This window comes from Stegostoma tigrinum, chromosome 9 (genome assembly GCF_030684315.1).
Source record: "Stegostoma tigrinum isolate sSteTig4 chromosome 9, sSteTig4.hap1, whole genome shotgun sequence".
NCBI classification, from domain to species: domain Eukaryota; kingdom Metazoa; phylum Chordata; class Chondrichthyes; order Orectolobiformes; family Stegostomatidae; genus Stegostoma; species Stegostoma tigrinum.
In genome coordinates, this window is record NC_081362.1 from 23,624,078 (window position 1) to 23,648,953 (window position 24,876).

The window sequence follows — 24,876 nt, forward strand, 5'->3', positions numbered from 1 at the left end:
CACAACAGCACCAGAGTTATCAACAGGCTTAATTACAAAATATAATAAATGTAATGCAGTTACAATACAAATACAACCTTGTTACAATACTGAATAGTCTACATGTTTTGTAAAATGATCAGCGATAATGGGAACTGCAGATGCTGGACAATCCAAGATAACTAAGTGTGGGGCTGGATGAACACAGCAGGCCAAGCAGCATCTGACGAGCACAAAAGCTGACGTTTCGGGCCTAGACCCTTCATCAGAAAAGGGGGATGGGGAGTGGATTTGGAAATAAATAGGGAGAAAAGGGGAGGCGGACTGAAGATAGATAGAGGGGAAAATAGGTGCAGAGGAGAGTATGTGTGGGCAGGGGGATAGGTCATTCCAGGGAGGACGGACAGGTCAAGGGGGCGGGATAAGTTTAGTAGGCAGGAAATTGAGGTGCGGCTTGAGGTGGGAGGAGGGGATAGGTGAGAGGAAGAACAGGTTAGGCATGACAGGGGATGAGCTGGGCTGGTTTTGGGATGCGTTGGGGAGGCGGGGGGGGAGATTTTGAAGCTGGTGAAATCCACATTGATACCATTGGGCTGCAGGGTTTCCAAACGGAATATGAGTTGCTGTTCCTGAAACCTTCGGGTGGCATCATTATGGCACTGCAGGAGGCCCAGAATGTACATGTTGTCTAAGGAATGGGAAGGAGAGTTAAAATGGTTCGCAACTGGGAGGTGCAGTTGTTTACTGCGAACCGAGCATAGGTGTTCTGCAAAGCAGTCCCCAAGCCTCCGCTTGGTTTCCCCAATGTAGAGGAAGCCATACCGTGTACAGCGGATGTTAGTTTCTCTTTACTAATCCTTAGCAAGCAGTGACACATTACAGTTAAGACCACCATCAGAAAAAGAACGAAACATTCATCATTAATTATAGTCACTTAAAAGTGATTCTTCTTTACAATCATGTCTACTTTGTACTTTAGAGCGTCCACATTGCCCAGCTTTGGTTTAAGGTATAATTTTGGCTCTGTTCAGAAGGACTATGAGTGTACATATAGAAATTTTTTCAATTATATAATTTCTAATTTAAACATGTTGCAGCTGGTGGCATGACAGAGTACAAAAGTGACTGGCAAATGAACCACATGAAAAAATGAAAACCGCATTCCATCTTCTCACTTGCTTTATTACTAGTTAGACTTCACATGTTACATTTCAGTGACATAACTTAAAGACAAATTTATTTACTGTATAATAGTTTCACTGATCTTGCCTACTGTAAACATTAACATTCTGCGAAAGTTAAAGAATATACAGAATGATTAAAAATTGAGGAATTATTTCTTATTTTTAGTTGGTGTTTGTCCTTTATATGAACACCTGTCTGAAGTTCACAGTACTTGAATTTAATAAACTATATTCATGGCTATGCATATCAATATGCCAATTTTGAGATCCTACGATCCAAAATCTGATGTTTGTCTCCTCCTACAAATTAACAATGTTTCTTCACAACAGATACCATCATTTCAAAATAAAGGAAAAGGTAAGCCACTGAAATAGACTAAGTAGCAATCCACCATACAGTAGAATATTGAAGTTGCTGAATCAACAGCTACGCTCATTTATGCTGAATGCCTCCACAAAGTCAGTACCTATTTACAACTTTATGATATAGCGTATGTACTCTTCCTAAGGACTAAAAGGACAACATTGAGTAAGAAGGCTCAACATCAAATGTGGATTTGACAATCAGAAACATAGATCCTGGGACATAATTTCTGAAACCATTTGAGAAATTAGTCAGCATGGAGGAAATTCGGATGATTTTTAAAATTAAAATTTAATTCAATGCAGACAATACAATTATGACTCGTAACCATTTTTAGTAAATTTAAAACCTGGAAGTTTTGTGAAAACCAGATGTTTGCTCTTTGGCAAGTCATTGAATAATACTTCCATACCAAAAACCAGATATACAAAACCGTTTCTTTAATTTTCCTGATATTTAATTGTTTCTTCCGTACATTACCTCAAGCATGAAATATCCTGGTAATTAATAGCAAGGTTAAATTCAATAATATTGAATACTAATTATATCACCACAATATGCATTTCATCGGATGGAAATAAAGACAAAACATTTTACACTGTTGTACAATGCACAAATGTGGTAGTTTTTGCTAAACTTTGGAGGAATTATCATTTTAATCCACACTGAATTTTTTCTAGTTTCACATGAAAGAATGCAATGAAATAAAGGAATCAGAGTGGTAGCTTGGATCATAAATGTCAATTCCAGAAGGATATGATTTATATGAACTAATGATTTGTTGAGAGATTGAGGTGCAAATAAATAAACTTAATAGCATCTACAGATTTTTAAAAAAAGTTTTAAGTATCTCACAAATGTATGTGGACATTTTGTAACAATAGGAAGCAATGATTAGTGATAATTGCTAACCCTATTTTAGATGTTTGCATGATAATTGTGCAAATCTTTGCATGAATGCAATCTTGAGGGCCGAATGGCCTGTACTGCACTGTAATGTTCTATGTTCTATATTAATGAAAAATGCAATCTTCACACAGTTACTTAGTGAACTAAATAACTCAAGATAGCCATTTTCAACCAAATTTGCTCCAATGTATTGTAAAACAATGTGTGTTTCCCTGGTGCAATGACACTACAACTACAAAAATGCTTAAGAATGCTTGAATTACACACAAAAAATGTCATTCACATAACTATCAGCTAGCTGCCTCTTGTATTTGGGTCCTTGCTCCCCCCCAAATCACTTCAAGGCTGTTACATTTTGCATAATACTACTTAAGGTCTACAGTAAAAACAAAGGAACACTGAGAAGGCATTAAATTGTCCTGGTCCAATATGAAACAGTACATTCGCATTGGAAACTGCATCAAATGAGCCAGCAATGCTTGCAAAGTCATTATAGATGGAAGTTAACAACTGCAGGCGTATACAAAAAAAAAGGATCAGTTAGACCACATGAATGTTCTCCGACAATCAAACAACACATGGCAAGTGGTTCAAAACAGAGTCAGCAATCTTAATTCACCCGAATGAAGACAATAAACGGACAATGGTGAAACAGTTCTGTCAGTAACCACACAAATTTCAGAAGCAGATACAACACAAGACTGAAAATGGATAAATTAAACAACCCAGGATATCCCTATTTGCATAACTCAAAAGTTGCCCAATTTCGAACATTTCAGAACAAGTTGTTAATTAGCTTTAGCTTCAAAACAACAATGAAAAAAAGAAAAATTAAATTGAAGTACAGTGCATAGGCTTTTTTAAAAAATTCCAGACATGGTAATTAATGAAGTTTGAATACTGCAGACTATCTTGTTTGAGTTTTCAAACCAGGTCCCTCGGTCATCTAAATTACTAGTCTGGAGCAAGCTGAGGTCTATGTTTACATGAATGAACATGAATAAGTTTTATTAAGTATAGTTATATACAAGGGACTGTATTTCAAGAGAACATCTTCCGAATCCCCAGAGTCTGGGACTCCAATTCCACAAGAACTTAGCTGGATAAATAGAAATGTGAAAAATTTCTACTTTCCCTGATTAAGGTTTGTTTAAATGAAGGACCATTTATTTTCCAGTTCCTGGTTATTTTGGACATCTACTTAAAGATGCACATGCTAACGAATTAGGCCTAAAGTACTGCAATCAATTTTATGACCCACCTCCCTTCAAGGGTGGCCCGAGCCAGGAACATTAAATGCATCCAGTATAGCTTTGTGCAAAAATAACACTTTTTTTGGAGGGTGTCAGTTATACTGTGTTGATCTGATAAATATATAGTTAAATGAATCTAACTAAAACATAGCCTGGAATAGCCATCCCTGTAACTTGCAGTCAAAATCAAGCAAAAAATGTCAATTCAAAGTTATAGACTGCGGTACACTTCAGTATTATGTATTGTTTCATATATTTTATGTCCCTGAGGAAGACAAACTTGAATGAATTACAACAAACATATACTTGATGCATTGAAGGGAAGAATGACACAAAATTGTATGAACTGCATGTATTTCTTCCAATTGAGCAGATTTTCATTGAAGTCAGCAAAGTAGTACATGAAAATTTCCTTTATCCCAAAAGTTTCATGAAATGTTTTACTGAGCAAATTATTTCAGTCTCGTTCTGTGGCAGTAGCTCGCTTGGCCATGTAGCACAGTAAAACTCCTTATCGGTTCTAGAAAGCAGACAAAAACATAAGAAATAGCACCAGGATCTGGATGTTCTTCCTCTCGACCCTGCCTCACCACCCGATAAGAACATGGCTGACCTGCCCAGGACTCAACTCCTCTTCCATCCCAGCTTCTCAGAGCGCTCAACTTCTCTATTTCAAAAATCTTATCGACCACCTTCTTTAAATACTTTCAGTGATCTACCTTTCACAATTCTCTTGTATTCTAAACAATCACTAACTGCTGAGAGAAGAAATTCCTTTGCATCTCCGGTTTCAATAAATGTTCCCTTCTTCTGTAACTATGTTGCTGAGTTTGAGATTTCCACACTAATGGAAACATTGTCTTCACATCGAGCCTGTCAAGCCCCCTCAAAATTTTGTATTTCAGTAAGATCACCCCTCATTTTTCTAAACTTGAATGAATAAAGACCTTATGCGTAACCATTCTTGATAAATCATGATCCGATGAATCAGCCCAGTGAGTCTCTTTGGAACTGCTTCCCATGGCTGTGTATCCTTTCTTGTATTCCTCCAAGTGTGACCTCCTCAATAGCCTGATCAGTTGCAAAAAAGCTTCCCCATTTTTGAACTAAAACCTCCTTCCAATAAAGACCAAAATTCCATTTGCCTTCTTAATTACTTGAATTACCATCGTCATGGCTCACATCAACTCCAACTTACAAAAGTGCTTTGATCCTTTGCAATTCACCTACCACTGCAACAGGTCTCCAGTTGATACCGTCTCCCTGGCCTGACAGTCATCCCTGGAATGTCTGGAAAACAAGGATACCTACATCAGGCTTATTGATTGGAGCTCCACCTTCCACACTAATTCCAAACAATTTCCTCTTTGAACTCGGAGACCTAGGCCTCAGCATCCCTCTCTGTAACAGGATTCTTGACTTCCTCACCCAGAGACCGCAATCAGTAAGGATAGGTGACAACACTTCCTCCACCGTAAGCCTCAACACCGGTGCCCAGCAAAGCTGCATACTCAGGCCCCTACTCTAGACTCTTTATGCAGTCATGACTTGTTGCCCCTAACTCCATTCACAATTGTGCTGATGACGCTTCCATTGTAGGTCGGACCTCAAACAACAATAAGTCAGATTACAGGAAAAGAAATTGAGTGCTTGCTGGCATGATGGAAAAATAACAATCTGTCCATCAACATAAGCAAAATGAAGGAGCTGGTCATTGATTTCAGGAAGCTTCTGTCTGCAGCAATGGATATCAGTTTGAATAAGCTTACAAATAGATTTAAGAACAGCCTCTTACCTGTTGTGACTTTTGAACGGACCTCTCAAATGTTAATTCTGATCTTTCTCTCTCTCTCAGCATCTTCTCTGTGGCTGTAACACTATTCTGCACGTTGTACGGTGTGATTTGCCTATACAGCATGCAAATCAACACTTTTCACAGTATTTCAGTACATGTGACAGCAAAAAAGCAATCAGTCACCTGCATGCTAGTATGTGTTTCATGGACTAGAGCATCCAAGTCCCGTACCATGCATTTTTTTAAAGAGTCCTCCTCTATTTAAGTAAGAGTCTATCTTTTGATTCTTCCTACCAAAGTGTACTTTCCTACATTAAACTCGATCTGCCAACTTTTTTCTGACTTGCTCGACCTGTCTATCCCCTTGCAGATTCTTTATGTCCTCATGACAACATTCCCTTACTCTATTTTTGTAGCATCAGCAAATTTGGATGGATTTATGCCTTGTCCCTTCCTCTAAGTTATGAATGTAGATAGTAAATAATTGTAGTCCTAGGACTGATCCCTGTGGCACTCCACCAGTTATGGCTTTCTGGCCTGATAAAGATGGTGGTTAGAAAATAATTGGCTGAACCACTGAAATGAAAAATGTGTAAAAATATGCACTTTCATTGTTTGTGAAATACTTAAATCAGATTGTAGATAATAAAATATAAATATTACAGTAGTTCTTGATGAATACAGTTTATCATTGAGCTCTATGAAAATTCTGAATATAGTTCATGATTTATGATAGCGTCAGTTTTCATGCATCTTTATCTGAGAATTCAGATTTGTTTTGTCAAAAATTGTGCTGTGCCACACATGATATTTGCCAAATCTGTCCTGTCCCAGCAGTTCAACTTGTTCAGTTTTGAGATAACTTTTGTAAGGACCCCACAGTTGAGCTACCTTGCGTTGATAGCTCACTACACACTTCTTGCATTGAAACAAATGCACCTCAGACCACCTGTCCGTCTGCATTCATCATCTGCTCTGTGTCTACTCTTCCTCTTAGTCACACTGACTTCATTATCTAGTTCCTTACAGGCTGTAGTTATTATCTTGTTACTGCCCACTAACCTGTGCATTTGGCTCCCATCCCCCTGACACACTAGTTTAAATCCTCCCCAACAGCGTGAGCAAAAGCAGCCCCGAGGACATTGGCTCCAGGTGTAGACGGTCCAATTTGTAATAGTCCCACCTCCCCCAGAACCGGTCCCAATGTCCCAAAAATCTGAACCCCTCCCTCCTGCACCATCTCTCAAGCGACTCATTTATCCTGCCTATTTCTTCATTTCTACTCTGACTAGCATGTGGCACTGGTAGCAATCCTGAGATTACTACCTCTGAGGTCCTACTTTTTAACTTGGCTCTGAACTCCCTAAATTCTGCATGTAGCACCTCATTGTGTTTTTTTAACCCATATCATTGATGCCTATATGCACCATGACAGCTGGTTGTTCACCCTCCCCCTTCGGAATGTCCTACAGTCAATCTGACACATCTCTGACCGGTGGACCTGGGAGGCAACATAGCATGTTTTTGACCATAGAACCACCTATCTCCTCCCCTTACAATAGAATCCCTATCTCCTCCCCTTACAATAGAGATATAGTGGCTATAGCCCTTCCACTCTTTTTCTTGCCCTTCCTGTTTTGGAGGGAGATGACCACAGGGGACACCACTGCCTTCCTGCTTTTTTTTCTGCCTTTTGGTCACCCATTCCCTTTCTCCCTCAGCTATCCTCATTAGTGATATGACCAATTTGCTGAATGTACTATTGCGGATGCTCCAAAGTGAGTCCATCCACAGCTCCAGAGCCATCATGCGGTCTAACGAGAGCTGCAGCTGGACACACTTCCTGCCCGTGAAGGAGTCACGGACATCAGACACGTCCCTGAGCTCCCACATTGAGCAAGAGCAGCATAACACGGGTCTGGGATCTCCTGCCATTTTTAGTCTTAAGCTCTACTTAGTGCTGCTATAACATCAAATATTAGATGAATGAAATGAAATAAAATTGTACCATGTACACAGATCCTTGAAAGTTGCCACCCAGGTTGAGAGGGCTGTTAAGAAGGCATACAGTGTTTTAGCTTTTATTAATAGAGGGATCAAATTCTGGAACCAAGAGGTTATGGTGTAGCTGTAAAAGCTCTGCTGCAGCCGCATTTGGAGTATTGCGTCCAGTTCTGGTCACCGCATTATAAGAAGGATGTTTAAGCTTTGGAAAGGGTGCAGAGGAGATTTACTAGGATGTTGCCTGGTATGGAGCGAAGGTCTTACGAGGAAAGGCTGAGGGACTTGAGGCTGTTTTCATTAGAGAGAAGAAGGTTGAGAGGTGACTTAATTGAAACATCTAAAATAATCAGAGGATTAGACAGGGTGGATCGGGAAAGCCTTTTCCTGGGATAGTGACGGTGAGCACGAGGGGGCATAGCTTTAAATTGAGGGGTGAAAAATACAGGACAGATGTCAGAGTTAGTTTCTTTACTCAGAGAGCAGGAAGGGAATGGAACGCTTTGCCTGCAACGGTAGTAGATTCGACAGCTTTAGGTACATTGAAGTTGTCATTGGATAAGCATTTGGATGTACATGGAATAGTGTTGGTTAGATGGGCTTGAGATCGGTATGACAGGTCGGCACAACATCGAGGGCCGAAGGGCCTGTACTGTGCTGTTATGTTCTGTGTTCTGTGTTCTGTGTGTTCTAAAACTTCATATCAAAGAATACTTTGTCATTATTTCATGTCAGTCATTCAATGTCCACCTTGCTTTACTCAGGTTGCAATAAACATCTATTTCTAACAAACTAATTTCTATTAGAAACACTTCTTTATTCTAACACTCAAATTTAGTTCTAACTCAAGGATTTACTAGAGTTGACTCTGCACGTCATGAGATAATGGGAAGTGCAGATGCTGGAGAATCCGAGATAACAAAGTGTGGAGCTGGATGAACACAGCAGGCCAAGCAGCATCTTAGGAGCACAAAGGCTGACGTTTCGGGTCTGGACCCTACAGGCCCAAAACGTCAGCTTTTGTGCTCCTATGATGTTGCTTGGCCTGCTGTCTTCATCCAGCTCCACACTTGGTTATCTCTGCAAGTCATGAGTTGGGGGAGGGGGTGAATAGAACAAAAAAGAAAGGGGTTGTGAAAATTACATTCAAGAATTGCTAACCATAAACATGTTTTTGTGAAAAAATTAAAGTTAAAATTGAGGAATTGATAAATGTGAACTATTGTTCCAGTTATTAGTTTCCACTTTCCATAATACAGAACCTCCAAGCCACATTTCATTTCTTTGTAAATTCTGTAATTTACAACTTTAAGGAGAGTCAAAACTGCAAATGGAACATATTTGATAGATACTGTTGTTTCAAAATAAAACCTGGACAAAACAATCGTAATCGTACAGCAAACCCTGGGATTAGAACTAATGACAAAGCTATCAAAGTGCTCCATATGTCTGCGAAGAAATTATCAACATCGTTATGAGCTTGTTATCCCAAATTATTTTCCATTCAACTCCTCAGTTTACAAAATCATGATCTGGCAGCCAATAACTTTAATTCCATCACTCTAGCTCTCATGGAGTTAAGCGCACACAGAATTAATACATCATGTAAGCAATACAACTCTTCTTTCTTACCACCAACTAGCCAAGGTGATTGACTATCAGCTTCAAACATTAGGACTACTTTTTGTGAATGCGTACACAGGAAACATAGTTAGTCTGAATATTCCATCTTGGAATTAAGGTACTTGTTTGATAAGAATCTGCTATGTTTTGAAAGAGTGCAGCAACAAACTCACTGAGAAGATTTTAGCTAGGAAGAGCAGATAAATTAACAATATTGCCACAGGACCAAAGCAAATTTTAGAATCCACATATTTTATTTTCTAAAAGAATGTTGTCAATCAAAACCTGGATCACAAATAGTAAATAATATTTCTAGTGCTTGAAGACAAAAATAAATATCTATCTTGGCCCTCCATACACTGTACTGCTAATTAGCAGAATTCCATTGGAGAAAAAGCAAATATTTAACTTCAGCCAATATGATAGCTTTGCAAATAACTATTCCATTCCTTGTATGTTAAGTCAGGAATTGGGTAGAAAACCATTTCCCTTTACAGTAAACTACTGTGACACATTTTCTACATAAAACTTTTTTTTCCATTTAATCATGCATGCTCTGCTGGAAAGCAATTACTTGGCTCATTGTCTACTGCTACTCCAGCCCAACGTGTTTCCTTGGGATAGTAGAAATTGCAGATGCTGGAGTCTGAGATAACACAGTGTGGAGCTGGAGGAACACAGCAGACCAGGCAGCATTAGAGGATCAGGAAAGTTGACGTTTCGGGTCAGGATCGTTCTTCAGAAATGGGGAGGGAGAACGGAGCTCAAAAATAAATAGAGAGGAGGGGTGGGGCTGGGGAGGGAAGGTGGGATGGTGATAGGTGAGTGCAGGTAGGGAGTGGTGGGGGGGCAGATAGGTGGTGCAGAATACTGACAGGTGGTGTCAGGTCAAGGAGGCAGGGATGAGAGGGAGGGTTGGTCATGGATGAGGCAGGGGGTGGGCAGATTTCGAAACTGGTAAAATCCACATTTACGCCATCGGGCTGTAGGCTCCCGAGACAGAATATAAGGTGCTGCTCCTCCAGTTTGAGGATGGCATCATAGTGACACTGAAGGCAGCCCAGCATGGACACGTCACCCAGGGAGTGGGAGTGGGAGGATGAGGTGAAATAGTTCATAAGTGAAAGGTGTTGTTGTCTGTCGCGAACAGAGCACAGGTACTCTACAAAGCAGTCTCACCCCTCCTCTCTATTTATTTCGGAGCTCCCTTCCCCCGCCCCATTTCGGAAGGGTCCCAACCCAAAACGTCAACATTTCTGCTCCTGGCCTGCTGTGTTCCTCCAGCTCCACACTGTGTTATCCAAGTTTCCTTGAGAATTTGATTTCAGGTTTGGCATGGTTTGTCATTGCCTTCCACTCTCACGGACAAGGCCAGAGGATAGGTCTGAAAACTATTGTTGGCATTACTCTGAGCTACACAGTAGCCATTTACCGAAATGAGCAAACCAACTACCCTATAAAGAACAGTACATTTTAACAATTCACCATCTAAAGGAAGTTTCAAAGAAATCAAATTAAATTGATTTCGTTTTTAAAACAATTGAAAATTTTACAATTCTTAAACGTAAACCTTTGCCATTTGCTTACATTGACTCTGAAGAGCTAGTGAGAGGTAACACAACTTATATGCACAGGCATAGTTATTTATCAAACAGTTTTACACAAATGAAAATCAAAGCAGACAGTGGGATACTGTACAAACACAAGCACTCAGCAGGAAAAAGATGGTATTTCATTGTCCTCGAAATTATAGGGCAAATCTTGAACTTATGCAGCACAGGCTGTAACAAGATTCTGTCTTTAGTCATTTTTCAGCTTCTTAATTTGGGAGTTACTTGAAAATGACATTGATTTTAAAGCACATGTCTGCCAGTTCTAATACCTTAACATTTACTGCAAACTTCCAGCATTTAACATGTTGAGTAATAACCCTTTGTACTTAAAAGATCAGGCTTATTTAATCCAGTGTCGCCTCTAAGTGATAATCCTTTCAGCTCAATTAAAAATCAAGTATTATCAATCTGGGTACTATCGCTAATCTTGACTAATGAAAAATACCTATGGAAAATTAATCTGAACCAAATCTAAAATGCCCAGCAATTTCCATTGCTTCCTTGATACTGGAACAGAAGATGAATTTAAAGCTTGCACTCAAGAGTTGCTTTGTAAGCAGTTCTTGGTTGTTTCAAGGCCTATAGTTTCCATCTCCCCAACTTTCCACTAAATTCATTATTTTATTATGCTCAATTCTACAGCTTGTTGCACAAGCAGCTAGCAGAAGCTATTTTTCACTTTAACAGCTGCATAGTTATGATCCAATACCCACATCTACTCATGCATTAGTTTTCCCCACATACAGCTCAAAATCCTTTCAAACACTCTAGCAAACACAAAAATCCTACTGCAAAATATTACGTTTATCTCATAAGGTAAAGAAATTTGAATGCTGGAAATCTGAAACAAAAACAAATAGCTGGAGATTATGAAATCTGTTAATTATAAAATCTGTATTCTTTAATACATCATAACTTCATCAGCTTTTGAATCATACAGACACAATGGGCTAAAATACGCCCTTCTGCACCAAAACATTTATAATTGTGTGTTCCAAATTGCAATTTTACAATAGCTAGGAACTAGCCAAACTAACAATGAAAACTGCACATACATGCAGATTGTCTTATCTACTTTCTCAACTCACTGCACAAACTTCTTTTACTCACTTTCATTCTGAAGTTTCCACAAACAGGCAGAGGTTAATAAGCCAGAAGATTTTGTTCCATATTTCAAAAAAATACATTTCAATACATTATTCAGCTCTACAGTTGGAATCCAGGCCAAGCTCTTCTTTAGCCAGATATGTACTCTTGGGAGAATTTCTCATTGAACAGGGTGGTTTTCAATAACCAATCATCACAGTGTGAATATGCATGAGCTATTTTCCCTGCAGCAACAACTGTCATGACAGCAATAATGCTTTAATTATTTTACCATGTGTGACAAAATGAACTGCAATTTTTGGTATAACACAGGTGTAAATAGAAATCACTAGTTTATACTTCACAAGTAATCAGTGTCCCGCTCTACCACCAGCTGTCCGCAATATTTTATTCTGCCCTTTAGTACAGTAGTGCTGAGTTCAGCAAAGCAAAAAAATCTCAAATTTTACAGGCAGATAATCAAAGGATGCAGAAAATTGCCTCATATTTTACAGTGTCAGCCTTTTTATCATTATGTCATATTATAACAGCGTGCTTCACACTAAAGTCACAAAGAATCACTTTGAAAAATCAGTGTAGCCTGAGAAACATATTCTTAGGTACGGATGCAGTAGTTTCAAGAAAGTGATGTACTTAATATTACCAGTCTTACCCCATTGTGTATGCAGATGCATAAAAAGAAAGGAACAGCCTCCACAACAAAATTTAATAGCATTCTCTTGAATAAAATCTGATAAAATGCTGCCTGCATGTGGCTCAAACTACATCATGAGTCAAGGGGGATAGTAAGAATTGCTGTTGCTGGAGTCAGAGATAACACAGTGTGCAGCTGGAGGAGCGTGGCAAGCCAGGCAGCATCAAAGCAGCAGGAAAGTTGACAGAAGGGTCCCGACCCAAAATGTCAACTTTCCTGGCCTGCTGTGATCCTCCAATTCCACACTGTGTTATCTCAAGAGTCAAGGGTGTGTTTTGGAATGTAAATGCCTACTTAAAGCAATTAATATTATTAGCGAATGCATGCTAAAGATTCCAGTTGTCAACAGTTACAGCTTCACAAGAGAACTTGCAAGAAGTTTTACTAATTATTTTCTATACTGCAATCACATATCTGAGGGGAGCTCTTGTGATGCAGCGTTGTCCCCACCCCTGAACTGAAACCGGAAATTGCAGGAAAAGTTCAGCAGGTCTGGCAGCGTCTGGGGAGAGAAATCAGAGTAAACATTTCAAATCAGTTGAACCTTGTTCAGAACTCTCCTGAATTGTAAGACTTTGGATCAAGTCCCACCAGCTCAGAAGTAAATCCATTTGATTTGCTTAACCGCATATCTGAGGGGGGCTCTTGTGATGCAGTGGTAGTGTTCTTGCCCCTTGAGACACAAGAGGCCCAGGTCTAAGTCCGACCTGGTCCAGAAGTATATAATAACATCACTGAACAGGTTGACTAGAAAACTATTTAAATAAAAACTCATATCTCAAGGGCTCTTTCAGTGAAGAGGTAATGTCCCTACCTCTGGACTGGAAAGCCCAGGTTCAAGTGTGTCTGCCCCAGCGATGAGTGATAATGTATCTGAACAAGTTGAATAGAAAAAAGGGTTAAATTAAAAAAAACACATATCTCATCAACTTTTCAAAGCAGACATACATTATTAATCTCAATCAGGTTAATCATAGACACACTTAAGAACATTACAAAGAATTTTCAAAAAGAAAAATCGTGGTTGAGTACAATTCAACCGCACTAAAACAAAAATATAGGTAACTGACGTTTTAAACACAATTACTTAAAAAAACAAATCATCGCATGCATGATTAATATCCTCCAGTTCAAAGACGTTTTGCATGAGCCATTTAAGTTCCAGTTGCAGGGGCCACGATTTGGTAAATTTGTCTAATGAATGTAAATTAGCACCATACAGCAATGTTACAGGCTAGACAAGCACAGCTCAATCAAAGAAGACAAGTGCAAATGCATGTAGGAACTACAAAAAAAAAATGCACTACTCATGGAACATTTTCTTCCGGACAAAATCTATATCAAAATACTCAAGATTCCGTATGACTGAATTTCAGGAATTCAAACTTTTGCATACCTTCCTTCCAATTACAGCTTTCAAATAAAGTTGTGATGATGCTGTTACTTTAAAAAGGTTATTTTGTGTCGGGTTTTTTGAAGAGAGGTTGTAAAAGCAGAGGTGCAAAAACGGTGAGGACAGATTGCCTAAGTCAACAATTAGAAGGGGCCTTCAGGTTTCTTTTAAAAAGTTGTACAATGTAAGGGGTGTGGCCAGTTCTCCCAGTTCAGGCTTTGTAGTTTTTTTTAAAGCTGTGACAGTCACAAGATGTTGGAGTCCAGAACGGTTGCAAGCTTCAGTAATTGATTCCTGACTGACTTTCTTTGAAATTTCTCTGGATGTTGTTCCCTCCTGCTTGTAAAACTCAGTATTTAAAATTTACTCTTTTGCTAAGCAGTGTGTTCATGGGATGTTACTATATTGGAACAGTTAATCAGTTAAGTTATTGAGTATTCGGTTAAGTTTTCCAATAGTTGTTATTCTGAATTCCTTTTTCTTTTGTTTGTGTTTTAGACATAGTGTTTAAATAAATTGTCTTTTGCTTAATGCCAAGCGATTTGATTAGTTGCATCACACCTCATATCCAACTTTAAAATAACAAAAAGTTGGGTCTAGGCCACCTTCTTAAAATATTTTGAGGGAGTCTGGCTTGGTCCGTAACAATGTTTAGGCAAATAAAGGAACCAGATAGTTTATTTTCTGGATGATGAAAATGTGACTCACCATAAGTCACCAACTTGCACGTAAAATAAAGATTGATGCAATGTAAATTTTAAGAATTCATGCCAACCCAGGGTCTATGCATTGCACCCAGGCTTGAGCTAATAGGTGGCAGGTAAACATTAGTGACAGTTAAGCAACACGCAATAAGCATCTCAAACAAGAGAGAGCTCAGCTACTGCCTGAGAACAAAAGATCCAATCATTACCAAGACCCCCACCAAAGTCTTGAACGTCAATAAGCACAAAGTGAACTGGACCAGCCATACAAGAACAATGGTTAGAAGAACAAGATAGGCGTTGGGAAATATTGTACATGTCTCTGAATGAGTTAATACTAAGAAGTGAAATAAGCACCATCCATTGGTGATTTCATATGGATTTGTGGTCAGAGCAGCTTAGGATCCCAAATTTGTGGAATGTAACATGTGGTCCTATTCAAAACCTTTGGAACAGTGTCTACCCCATCAATGTGACCTGCAACTCGTTGCTAGTATGCAATGAACTAAGTCTTGTAAACGACAAGAAATCAGATTAGATGAAGATGTGGTTTTCCTCCACCACACTGGACCAAAACAGACGCAGAAGTTTTCTACACTTAAAGATGATGGTGGTGGCAGCTCATGCAACATAATGAGCTAGCGCACTGAAATAACAGGTAAACACCAGGATCACTGCTCCTTTGATACATCTTAGAGACCTGAATATTGGGAGAATTAAAGATCAAAACTTGGAAATGATGATTCCAAACTTGGGGCGTGCAACCAGTGGTAATAACAGATGACACAAATCGACTGCAACAGGACACAGATTGACCAGCAGATTGGCTGATAAGTGGCAAATGGAATTTATGGAAAAGAATGGAGTGACGGATTTTGACAGGAGGGATAGGGAGAGGCAATACAGACTTAATGTCATGTTTTAAAGAGTGTGTTTAAGAACATACATTCCTGAATCCTTATGCTTGAACCTTTAAAAAGGTGGCCAAACATATTGACACAATGTTCAGCAAAACCATATGGAATTCTGGGCTTCATAAACAGAGGCTTGGAATACAAAAGCAAGGAACTTATGCTGAACATTTATAAAGCCCTGATTAGGTTGCAATCAGAGCACAGCATCTCAGTCACCATTTTAGGGAGTTTACAAGGGCCCTTAGGAATGTTCAGAGGAGGTTTATCACAATGGTTTATAGTATGAGGGATTTTAGCCACAATGTTAGGTGAAAAGGGGCTATTTTGCATGCTGCAAAGGAGATCAAAGGTGGATTTTATGGAGCCTTTCAAGATTAAGAAATGCCTAGATAAAGTGAACAAAGAAAAGTGGCTCCCATTAACTGAATAACACAGTGTGAAGCTGGATGAACACAGCAGGCCAAGCAGCATCAGAAGAGCAGGAAAGTTTGACATTTCGGGTTGAGACCCTTCTTCAGGAAAATTAACTGATGGTACAAGGGCTCTGACATAAATTTAAGGTTTGGGCAAGAAATGCAGGAAATTTTTTTTTCAAACACATCAAATAATAATTACCTTGAATATGCTGCCTACGAGGGTGGCAAAACACAAATAATTATTTCAAAGGGAAATTGGATGGACACAAGGGAAATACATTTGTAGGAGCAGTAGGACTGTATAGATTGCTCTGTCGATCACCAAATGGGCACAATAGGTTTCAATAAATAGTAGTTACTCACCTACGTTCTGACTTCTCAATGTTTCACAACAATCTACAAGGCTTATTACAAAACATAATGAAGTACAGTTATTTGTCGTAACTCCTCTGGGTTGGAACAGCTGCAACATTAAAAAGCTCACCCTCTTGTACAGAATTGTTGGCTTCATATGGGGTCCGTATTCACCCCTATCACTAGCATACTGTGATTGCATTGTTTCGTACTCGATCTACTGCAACAATTTATTGAAGTTGCTTCAACAACACATTCCACATTTGCAACCTTTATAACCAAAAATAAACAGTAATGTTATTGGAACACGAAAGATGCCTTTCAAGTTAAGCAGCATTGAAATTCTGACATAAATCGCTATTTCTTCATTATGGTTCGATCAAAAATCCTGAAATTTCCTATGCAGCACAATCGCAGGAGGATGTCCTATGCAAAGAATGGTAACAGTTCAAGATGATGCACCACCGTCATCGCTCAGTCAATTATGATTGAGCATGTGTTCTTTCCCATTTTATCCATAAATATAGAATAAAACTAAAATAACTAAGTGGAGGGTGAAAGAACAGCACAAAGTCTAGTACCCCATGACCAATTTGCCCTTGATTTACACATGCATAGTACATGCCACTGACCCAGCTAACACTAAGCCACCTCTAGAGTGAGCAGTACCCAACACTCCTGACTATATGTTAGCCAGGATTTTCTGATTGGACCAGGTTAACTGCCCCAATCAGGGAATTCATAATCTACGAGATCCACCTGGCTGACATCATTCCAATCACTACTGTTATGGAACAGACCAAATGCCCTCAAAAAATTCAGAAGATGGTGTTGACGCCAACATTTTCTTATTTTAAAGGTTAGTGTAAGGCTTTGCAACCCAGATGAAATTTGATTGGTCAAACGACCAGTATTAAAGCAAAACACACACTTTATCCATCCACTTTAAGTAAAATAAAGAAAAAAGAAGGAATTGAAACTGAGATAATGGGAACTGCAGATGCTGGAGATTCCAAGATAATAAAATGTGAGGCTGGATGAACACAGCAGGCCAAGCAGCATCTCAGGAGCACAAAAGCTGACGTTTCGGGCCTAGACCCTTCATCAGAGAGGGGGATGGGGGGAGGGAACTGGAATAAATAGGGAGAGAGGGGGAGGCGGACCGAAGATGGAGAGCAAAGAAGATAGGTGGAGAGGGTGTAGGTGGGGAGGTAGGGAGGGGATAGGTCAGTCCAGGGAAGACGGACAGGTCAAGGAGGTGGGATGAGGTTAGTAGGTAGCTGGGGGTGCGGCTGGGGGTGGGAGGAAGGGATGGGTGAGAGGAAGAACCGGTTAGGGAGGCAGAGACAGGTTGGACTGGTTTTGGGATGCAGTGGGTGGGGGGGAAGAGCTGGGCTGGTTGTGTGGTGCAGTGGGGGGAGGGGATGAACTGGGCTGGTTTAGGGATGCAGTGGGGGAAGGGGAGATTTTGAAACTGGTGAAGTCCACATTGATACCATATGGCTGCAGGGTTCCCAGGCGGAATATGAGTTGCTGTTCCTGCAACCTTCGGGTGGCATCATTGTGGCAGTGCAGGAGGCCCATGATGGACATGTCATCAAGAGAATGGGAGGGGGAGTGGAAATGGTTTGCGACTGGGAGGTGCAGTTGTTTGTTGCGAACTGAGCGGAGGTGTTCTGCAAAGCGGTCCCCAAGCCTCCGCTTGGTTTCCCCAATGTAGAGAAAGCCGCACCGGGTACAGTGGATGCAGTATACCACATTGGCAGATTTGAACTTACCTCTACTGGAAAACTTAACAGAATAGCATATAAAATAACTACTGCTAATTAACAGTCCCAATATAGTAAGATCCCATAAACACACCCATAGAAAAAGGCAAATTCTGAAAATAGATTGGCTCCTATGGGAGATGGATGTGAGACAGAAAATCTCCAGGTTTTGGCTGTAACAGAGGAGAAAAATAGATTCCACCTCTCCAAGACTCTAATAGCAACTGGTGAATCCTAAAGCTAAAAATCTTGGATCTGTGGGTGACAGTTTGACCACAGCCATTCAGTCTGTTTCTATTGTTTCAACCTTTGGAAACCTGGACAAAACACAACTCTTAAAGTCACAGTATTGTCACATCTTTACCCCATTTAAAAAATTAACTATAAATTCACAATGTTTGCTTCACTTTTTTAAAACATTGATTTTTGCACTATTATTGCACTACAATACATATACATCACATTGACTCTAAGCATGCAAATATTTACTTCTAGTCTACTTCAGTCCATTTCATTCCCAGCACCGAACACATTCGTCATCCTTCATCACAATCGCAACGCGTTGGCAATTATATTCTCTTGTCTTGCTATGTGTATAATTTTCAAATTAAATGGCTGCAATAATAAGCTCTATCTAAACATTGATGAAAATTTAATTTTCTGGAAAATTACCCAGAAAATCTTTCTATTTTCTCGTTGTCTTCTTGGAAGAGTTTAGCACCAATACCCACATCAATAGCCATTTTAGATGGCTTTGTGTAATTAGGTGTGGTTTGCACAGCTTCCATGCCATCAAATGCCTTTTGACAGTCTTGCATTGACTGGAATTTTCTGCAATTCCTGGAAAAGTCTATCAGTGGGGCAACCACATTGCTAAAATTCAGTACAAACTTCCAATAAAAAAAGTCAATCCCAGGAATCTCAGTACTGTACTCTTCATCAATGGTATGGGAAACACCCCAATAACCTTTGTTTTCACATCCTGTGAGGTCATCGGTCCATATCCAATGACAGGGTCCAAGAACGTGACTTGGGCTTTTGCAAACTTCGTCTTAGCAACGTGTGTCACCAAGCCTGCCACCTAAAGCCAATTGAAGAATTCTGACAGAGGCTGCGAATGTTCTTCCACGTGTGACTAAAAATCACCAGGTCAATGTCCACCATACAAACGGGTAATCCTGAAATGACTTTGTTGGTTAGTCTTTGAAATGCGGCTGGCGCATTTTTCATACCAAATGACATGACTTTAAACTGGTATCGTCCATGTGGTGTCACCTAAGCCGAAATTGTCTTTGCTCTTTCAGATAAAAAGGTACCTGCCAGTATCGTCTTGAGTACGTCCAACTTAGATTTCTAAGTTTCTTGTCCAACTTTCTCAATACAATCTCCCAAACGTGAACTAGAACATGAATCAGATTTTGTATATGCATTGATGTTGCAATAATCCACTCATCACCGTTGAGCATCATCTAGTTTTAGCACCATTATTATGGGTGAGCTTCAGTCACTACAACTCACTTTGTGTATGTTGGCTTTGAATATGCATTCAACGCCCTTTGGAACCTGTGTCAACTTTAGAGGGTTAAGTCCATAAGAACACTGCCTAATTGGAACAGCATTTCCTATATCTACATGATGCACAGTTAGATTAGTACTCCCCAGCTTATTTCCACATATCTCCCCACATGTGATTATATTAACTCTTATTGATTATTTCGATCTTACTCTGGAAGGTAACACTAATTTATCGCATTGTTCAAATTAATTTGAGGAATTTCCAATTCAGAATCATTTGATCTTGGTTCTTCACTCTGTTGTAACCAGAAAACAATTTTCCTTTTGCTTTCCTTTCCTGTCAAAATACCTTTTGAGCATAGTCACATGACACATTCTTTCTGGCATTCTTATAAAATAATTCACACAATCTCCTTTTGATTTCATATCCCCCCCACCGCTAAACCTTGCCTTTAAAGGTTACTCTACCACCAGAAGTAATACTAACACTATCTCTTTTAACAAGATTGCAATTTTTTGATTTTTTTTGTCTTCTTCCTGTTTCATCACATGCTGGGATAACAAGGTATAGAACTAGATGATCACTGCAGGCCAAGCAGCATCAGAGGAGGAGCAGGAAGACTGGCGTTTCGGGCCTAGGGTCTAGGCCCGAAACGTCAGCTTTCCTGCTCCTCTGATGCTGCTTGGCCTGCTGCGTTCATCCAGCTCTAAACTTTGTTATCTCAGATTCTTCAGCATCTGCAGTTCCTACTGTCTCATCACTGTTAAATGCTGTTGAGCCAACTCATCCACTCGACTTAATTTTTCCCTAAAATTTGACATAGTCCAAACTCTGAATCATCAATTTCTCCTTAATTATTTTCAGTCATCCTCTCACCTCATGCCCAAAACCTAATTCAAATGGACTGAATTTGGTTGATTTTGGTTGACTCATTTGGTTCATCCTCAAGTATAAATGGAATTCCCTTATCCCAATCCTCTGGATAATTTTGACTATAAACCCTTAATTATGGTTTTAAGGTTTGAAGCCACTGTTCTAATGCTCCCTGCAATTCTGGATGGTACACAGGGGATTTGAATCATTTTATTTCTAAGCTATCCATACCTACCTTGAATAATTTTGATGTAAAATGTGACCCTTGATCTGATTGTATCTCTTGTAGTCTGAATCCAGTGAAAATTTTGAATAACTCTTCTATAATCCTTTTAGCTTTGATACTGCGTAATGGAATAGCCTCTGGAAATCTAGTAGACACATCCATTATCTTAACCAATATTAATTCCTACATTTTGCTCTAAGTAGGGGTCCTATGCAATCAATTTAGACCCTTGAAAAACAAAGTCCCTCAAATGTGGGAGGGAGTATTAAGGGCACTGGTTTTACCATTGCCCAAGGCTTTCCAATTATGTGACATGTCATAGCAAAATTCAACCAAATCTTTATGCAATCCTGGCCAGTAAAAATGTTTTTATATTTTGGTTTGAGTTTTCCTTACTCCTAAATGACCTCCTACTGGTAATTCACATGCTACCTGCAACACTTCCTTTCTATAACCACTGGTAACAACTTGACGAACTTCTGCCCATTCCTAATTCATATGAATATGTGATAGTCTCATCATTTCCTCATCAAGACTTTGTTTTAAAGATATAACATTCCGAGATACACTCAGATTCTTCTTCTATGTGCACTTTTTGATACAACTGCTTTAGTTTTTCATCTGTTGTAACTCAGTTAATTTCTCTGAACTAGAAATATCTATTTTGTCCTCCCCCTGTTTTTCTCAACTACTTGATCAAACATAGTTTCTGATTACAAATGAACTTCAACTCCATTATTTTTATTCTTTGGTTTTTTTTTCCCGCTTCAATTTGTGGCTTTGTGACCTTGCTACCACACTCAGGAAAAATCCCAGGACATACTTGTAAAACTTCAGGTGCCTGATTTTACACTGGCTTTTCAACCACAATAGGCATTACTCCCAGCTGTGATCCAACTATATCATTGCCAAGAATAAACTGTATTCCTGGAACCAAAACTTTCTCTATTACTCCTACCACTACATCACTGGGCCCTCAAATCTCACTTTATACAATGGAACACTACTCTTCTCACTATGAATTCTATATTACCATATTTTCTGGCAATACTTCTTCTCAATTACATATCTCCTTAAATCTCACTAAAAGACTGACTTGCTCCCATACCTCAAAATTTTCTTTTCTTTACCTGCTCCTCCGGGCACATACAAATAAACCTTACCCTTGCAAGTAAATTCTTCAAAGGGATCTGGCACTTCCTTCACAACCAACCCCTAACCAGGTTGTACATTTTGGTGCTGCCTTTTAGCCTTTACTGTGCTTTTCTTCGCAACTTCAACCAAACACATCTTTCTAGTTTTCCCATATCTGCCTTCCCAGTGCTTTTTCTAAGCCACCAATACTGACTTTATACGGCTTACTTTATTGCAGTGAAAGCACCTGAGCTTTTTGAACTTCACTTTCCTCCTCATGAATTTCCTTTTCACCCCATGGTAGACTATCTTTGCTACCTTCAATGAGATCTCCTTTTCCCTACAAGCATTCAACAAGGTACCACACAAAAGGCTGCTGCATAAGGTAAAGGTAAAGGGCATTACAGGCAATGTATTGGCACGGATCGAGGATTGGTTAACTAACAGGAAACAAAAAGTGGGGATAAAAGAGTGCTTTTTTGGCTGGCAAACAGTGACCAACGGTGTGCCTCAGGGATTACTGCTGGGACCACAGTTGTTTATAATTTACTTAGATGATTTGGAGTTGGGAACCACATGTAGTGTGTCAAAGTTTGCAGCTGGCACGAAGATGAATGGTAGAGCAAAGTGTGTGGAGGCCTCAAAGTTTGCAAAGGGACATAGATAGTTTAAGTGAGTGGGCGAATGTCTGGCAGATGGAATTCAATGTTGATAAATGTGACGTCATCCATTTTGGTGAGAATACCCATAAAAGGGACTAACAACTTGAACGGTAAAAGAACTGCAGCACGCTGCTGTGCAGAGGGATCTGGGTGTCCTAATGCATGAATTCCCAGAAGGTTGATTTGCAGGTAAAATAAGGCAACAAATGGAATTTTGTCCTTCATTGCTAGAGGAATTGTGTTTAAAAGCAGGGAGGTTATGTTCCATGTTATGTATAGGGTTCTGGTAGTACTGCGTGCAGTTTTGGTCTTCTTACTTGAGAAAGGTTATTCTGGCACTGGAGCAGGTGCAGAGAAGATTCACTAGGTTGATTCCAGAGTTAAGAGATTTGGCTTATGAGGAGAGACTAAATAGACTCGGATTATATTCATTGGAATTTAGAATAATGGGGGGGCCGGTGGTGCAGATCTTAGAAACATATCAGATGCTGAAGGGAAGAGATAAGTTGGAAGCAGGGAATTTGTTTCCACTGGTGGGTGAAACTAGAAGAGGGCATAGCCTCAAAATTAGGGGGACCAGATTTTGGACTGAATTGAGAGGAATATCTTCACACAAAGGATTGTGAATCTGTGGAATTCCCTGCCCAGTGAACTAATTGAGGCTTTCTAATTGAATGTTTTTAAAACTAAGACAGATAATTGTTTGAATAGCAAAGGAATTAAGGGTTAATGTGAGAGGGTGGGTAAGTGGAACCGAGGCCATGAAAAGATCAGTCATGATCTTACTGAATGTGGGGAGCGGGCTCAAAAGGGTCAGATAGCCTACTCCTGCTCCTGGGTCTTACCACCTGAGGATTTCTCTTTTCTTAAATTTCTATTCTCACAGACTGAAATTGATGTCAGAAGTCTAACTGACTTCTGAGCCAACTCAGTCATCTGCCACTACCATTAATCTTACAGTTTTAACTCTCTGCTCTTTCACATGAATTCTCACTATTCAGGAAGTACATTTTTGATCTCTTCCAAATAATCACATAAGAGTGTTATATGTTTGAACTATTTTCAAATGCCCTCATCCACCTATCAAAATTACTTTGTTTGATCCTTTCAAACTCAATGTACTTCTCACCAGGTTCTTTCCTTGGGTTCCTGAAAGAGAGTCTGTAGGCTTCTGGTATTAGCTCATAAACACCTAAGATGGCATTTTTCATCTCTGCATACTCCTCAGACTGTGGTGCAAATACCTCACTAGATCCACTTACGAGCTTTGTTTGTATCAGCAATACCCACATGGTCACCAGCTATTTCATTTGAAAAAGTGGCTAAACAAATGAAATGAAAAAAATTGCTACATCTTCTTCATCAGCTTTCCTGCTCCTCTGATGCTGCCTGGTCTGCTGTGTTCCTCCAGCTCCACACCTAGTTATCTTAACACATACCACTCACTTCCTTCGAGTCCAATAATCCCAAATCCAACCAGGAATTAGAGATTTAGAGCTTAACAAGAGTCTCCAGTTTGTTATAGGCTAGATCAAAACCCCTCAAAGTTTTCAGACGATAATCTAGACCCAACTTTACTACCGAAGTGGATAACCTTATATTTATCCACATGAAACATTTGGGCGGCACAGTGGCTCAGTGGTTAGCACTGCAGCCTCACAGCTCCAGGGATCAGGGTTCGATTCCAGCCTCAGGTAACTGTCTGTGCGGAATTTGCGGAGTTTCTCCCTGTGCCTGCATGGGTTTCCTCCGGGTGCTCTGGTTTCCTCCCACAGTCCAAAGATGTGCAGGCTAGGTTGATCAGCCACATTAAATTGCCCGCAGTGTTCAGGGGTGTGTGGGCTATAGGGGAATGGCCCTGGATGGGATGGCCCAAGGGGCGGTGTGGACTTGTTGGGCCGAAGGGCCTGTTTCCACACTGTAGGTAACCTAAAAAAAAAGAAACTGCATTTATGAAGCATTTGCCCTTTCACACATCCTGTCCAAATGAGACAAACATTTCTGCATCCTCCTCGCAGCTCACTCTCCTAGTTTTGTGTCATCCCCAAATTTTAAGATTTACATTTCATTCCCTCATATGTTGTGAATAGTTGGAGACCTAATACGATTTCCTGCAGTGTCCCACTAGTCACTGCCTGCCATTCAGAAGACCATCAACTTATTCCTATTGCTTCCTGTCTGCTAACCAATTTTCTATCCATCTCAATACACCACCCCAATCTTGTGTATTTTAATTTTATACACTCATGTCTTATGTGTCACTTTGTTGAAAGTGTTCTGCATATCAAAATAAACCACCTCCATTGGCTCCCCGATCAACCCTATGTACATAATTGAAGAATTCCAGTAGATCAGTTAAGCATAATTTCCCTTTTGTAAATCCACACTGACTG

General features: G+C 39.8%; 1 protein-coding gene across 6 annotated transcripts in view; it reads right to left on the minus strand.

Moving 5' to 3' along the window:
• LOC125454669 (KH domain-containing RNA-binding protein QKI) overlaps positions 1–24,876 on the minus strand; it is a 527,237-nt gene that overhangs the window by 461,980 nt on the left and 40,381 nt on the right. For 2 of the 6 annotated variants that reach the window (XM_048535684.2, XM_048535683.2), the window contains exon 2: positions 4,920–4,979. The exons of the other annotated variants lie outside the window; for them this stretch is intronic. In XM_048535684.2, coding sequence (XP_048391641.1) covers positions 4,920–4,979 — 60 coding nt within the window. The remainder of the gene's footprint in view (positions 1–4,919; positions 4,980–24,876) is intronic. 6 annotated transcript variants of the gene reach the window in all.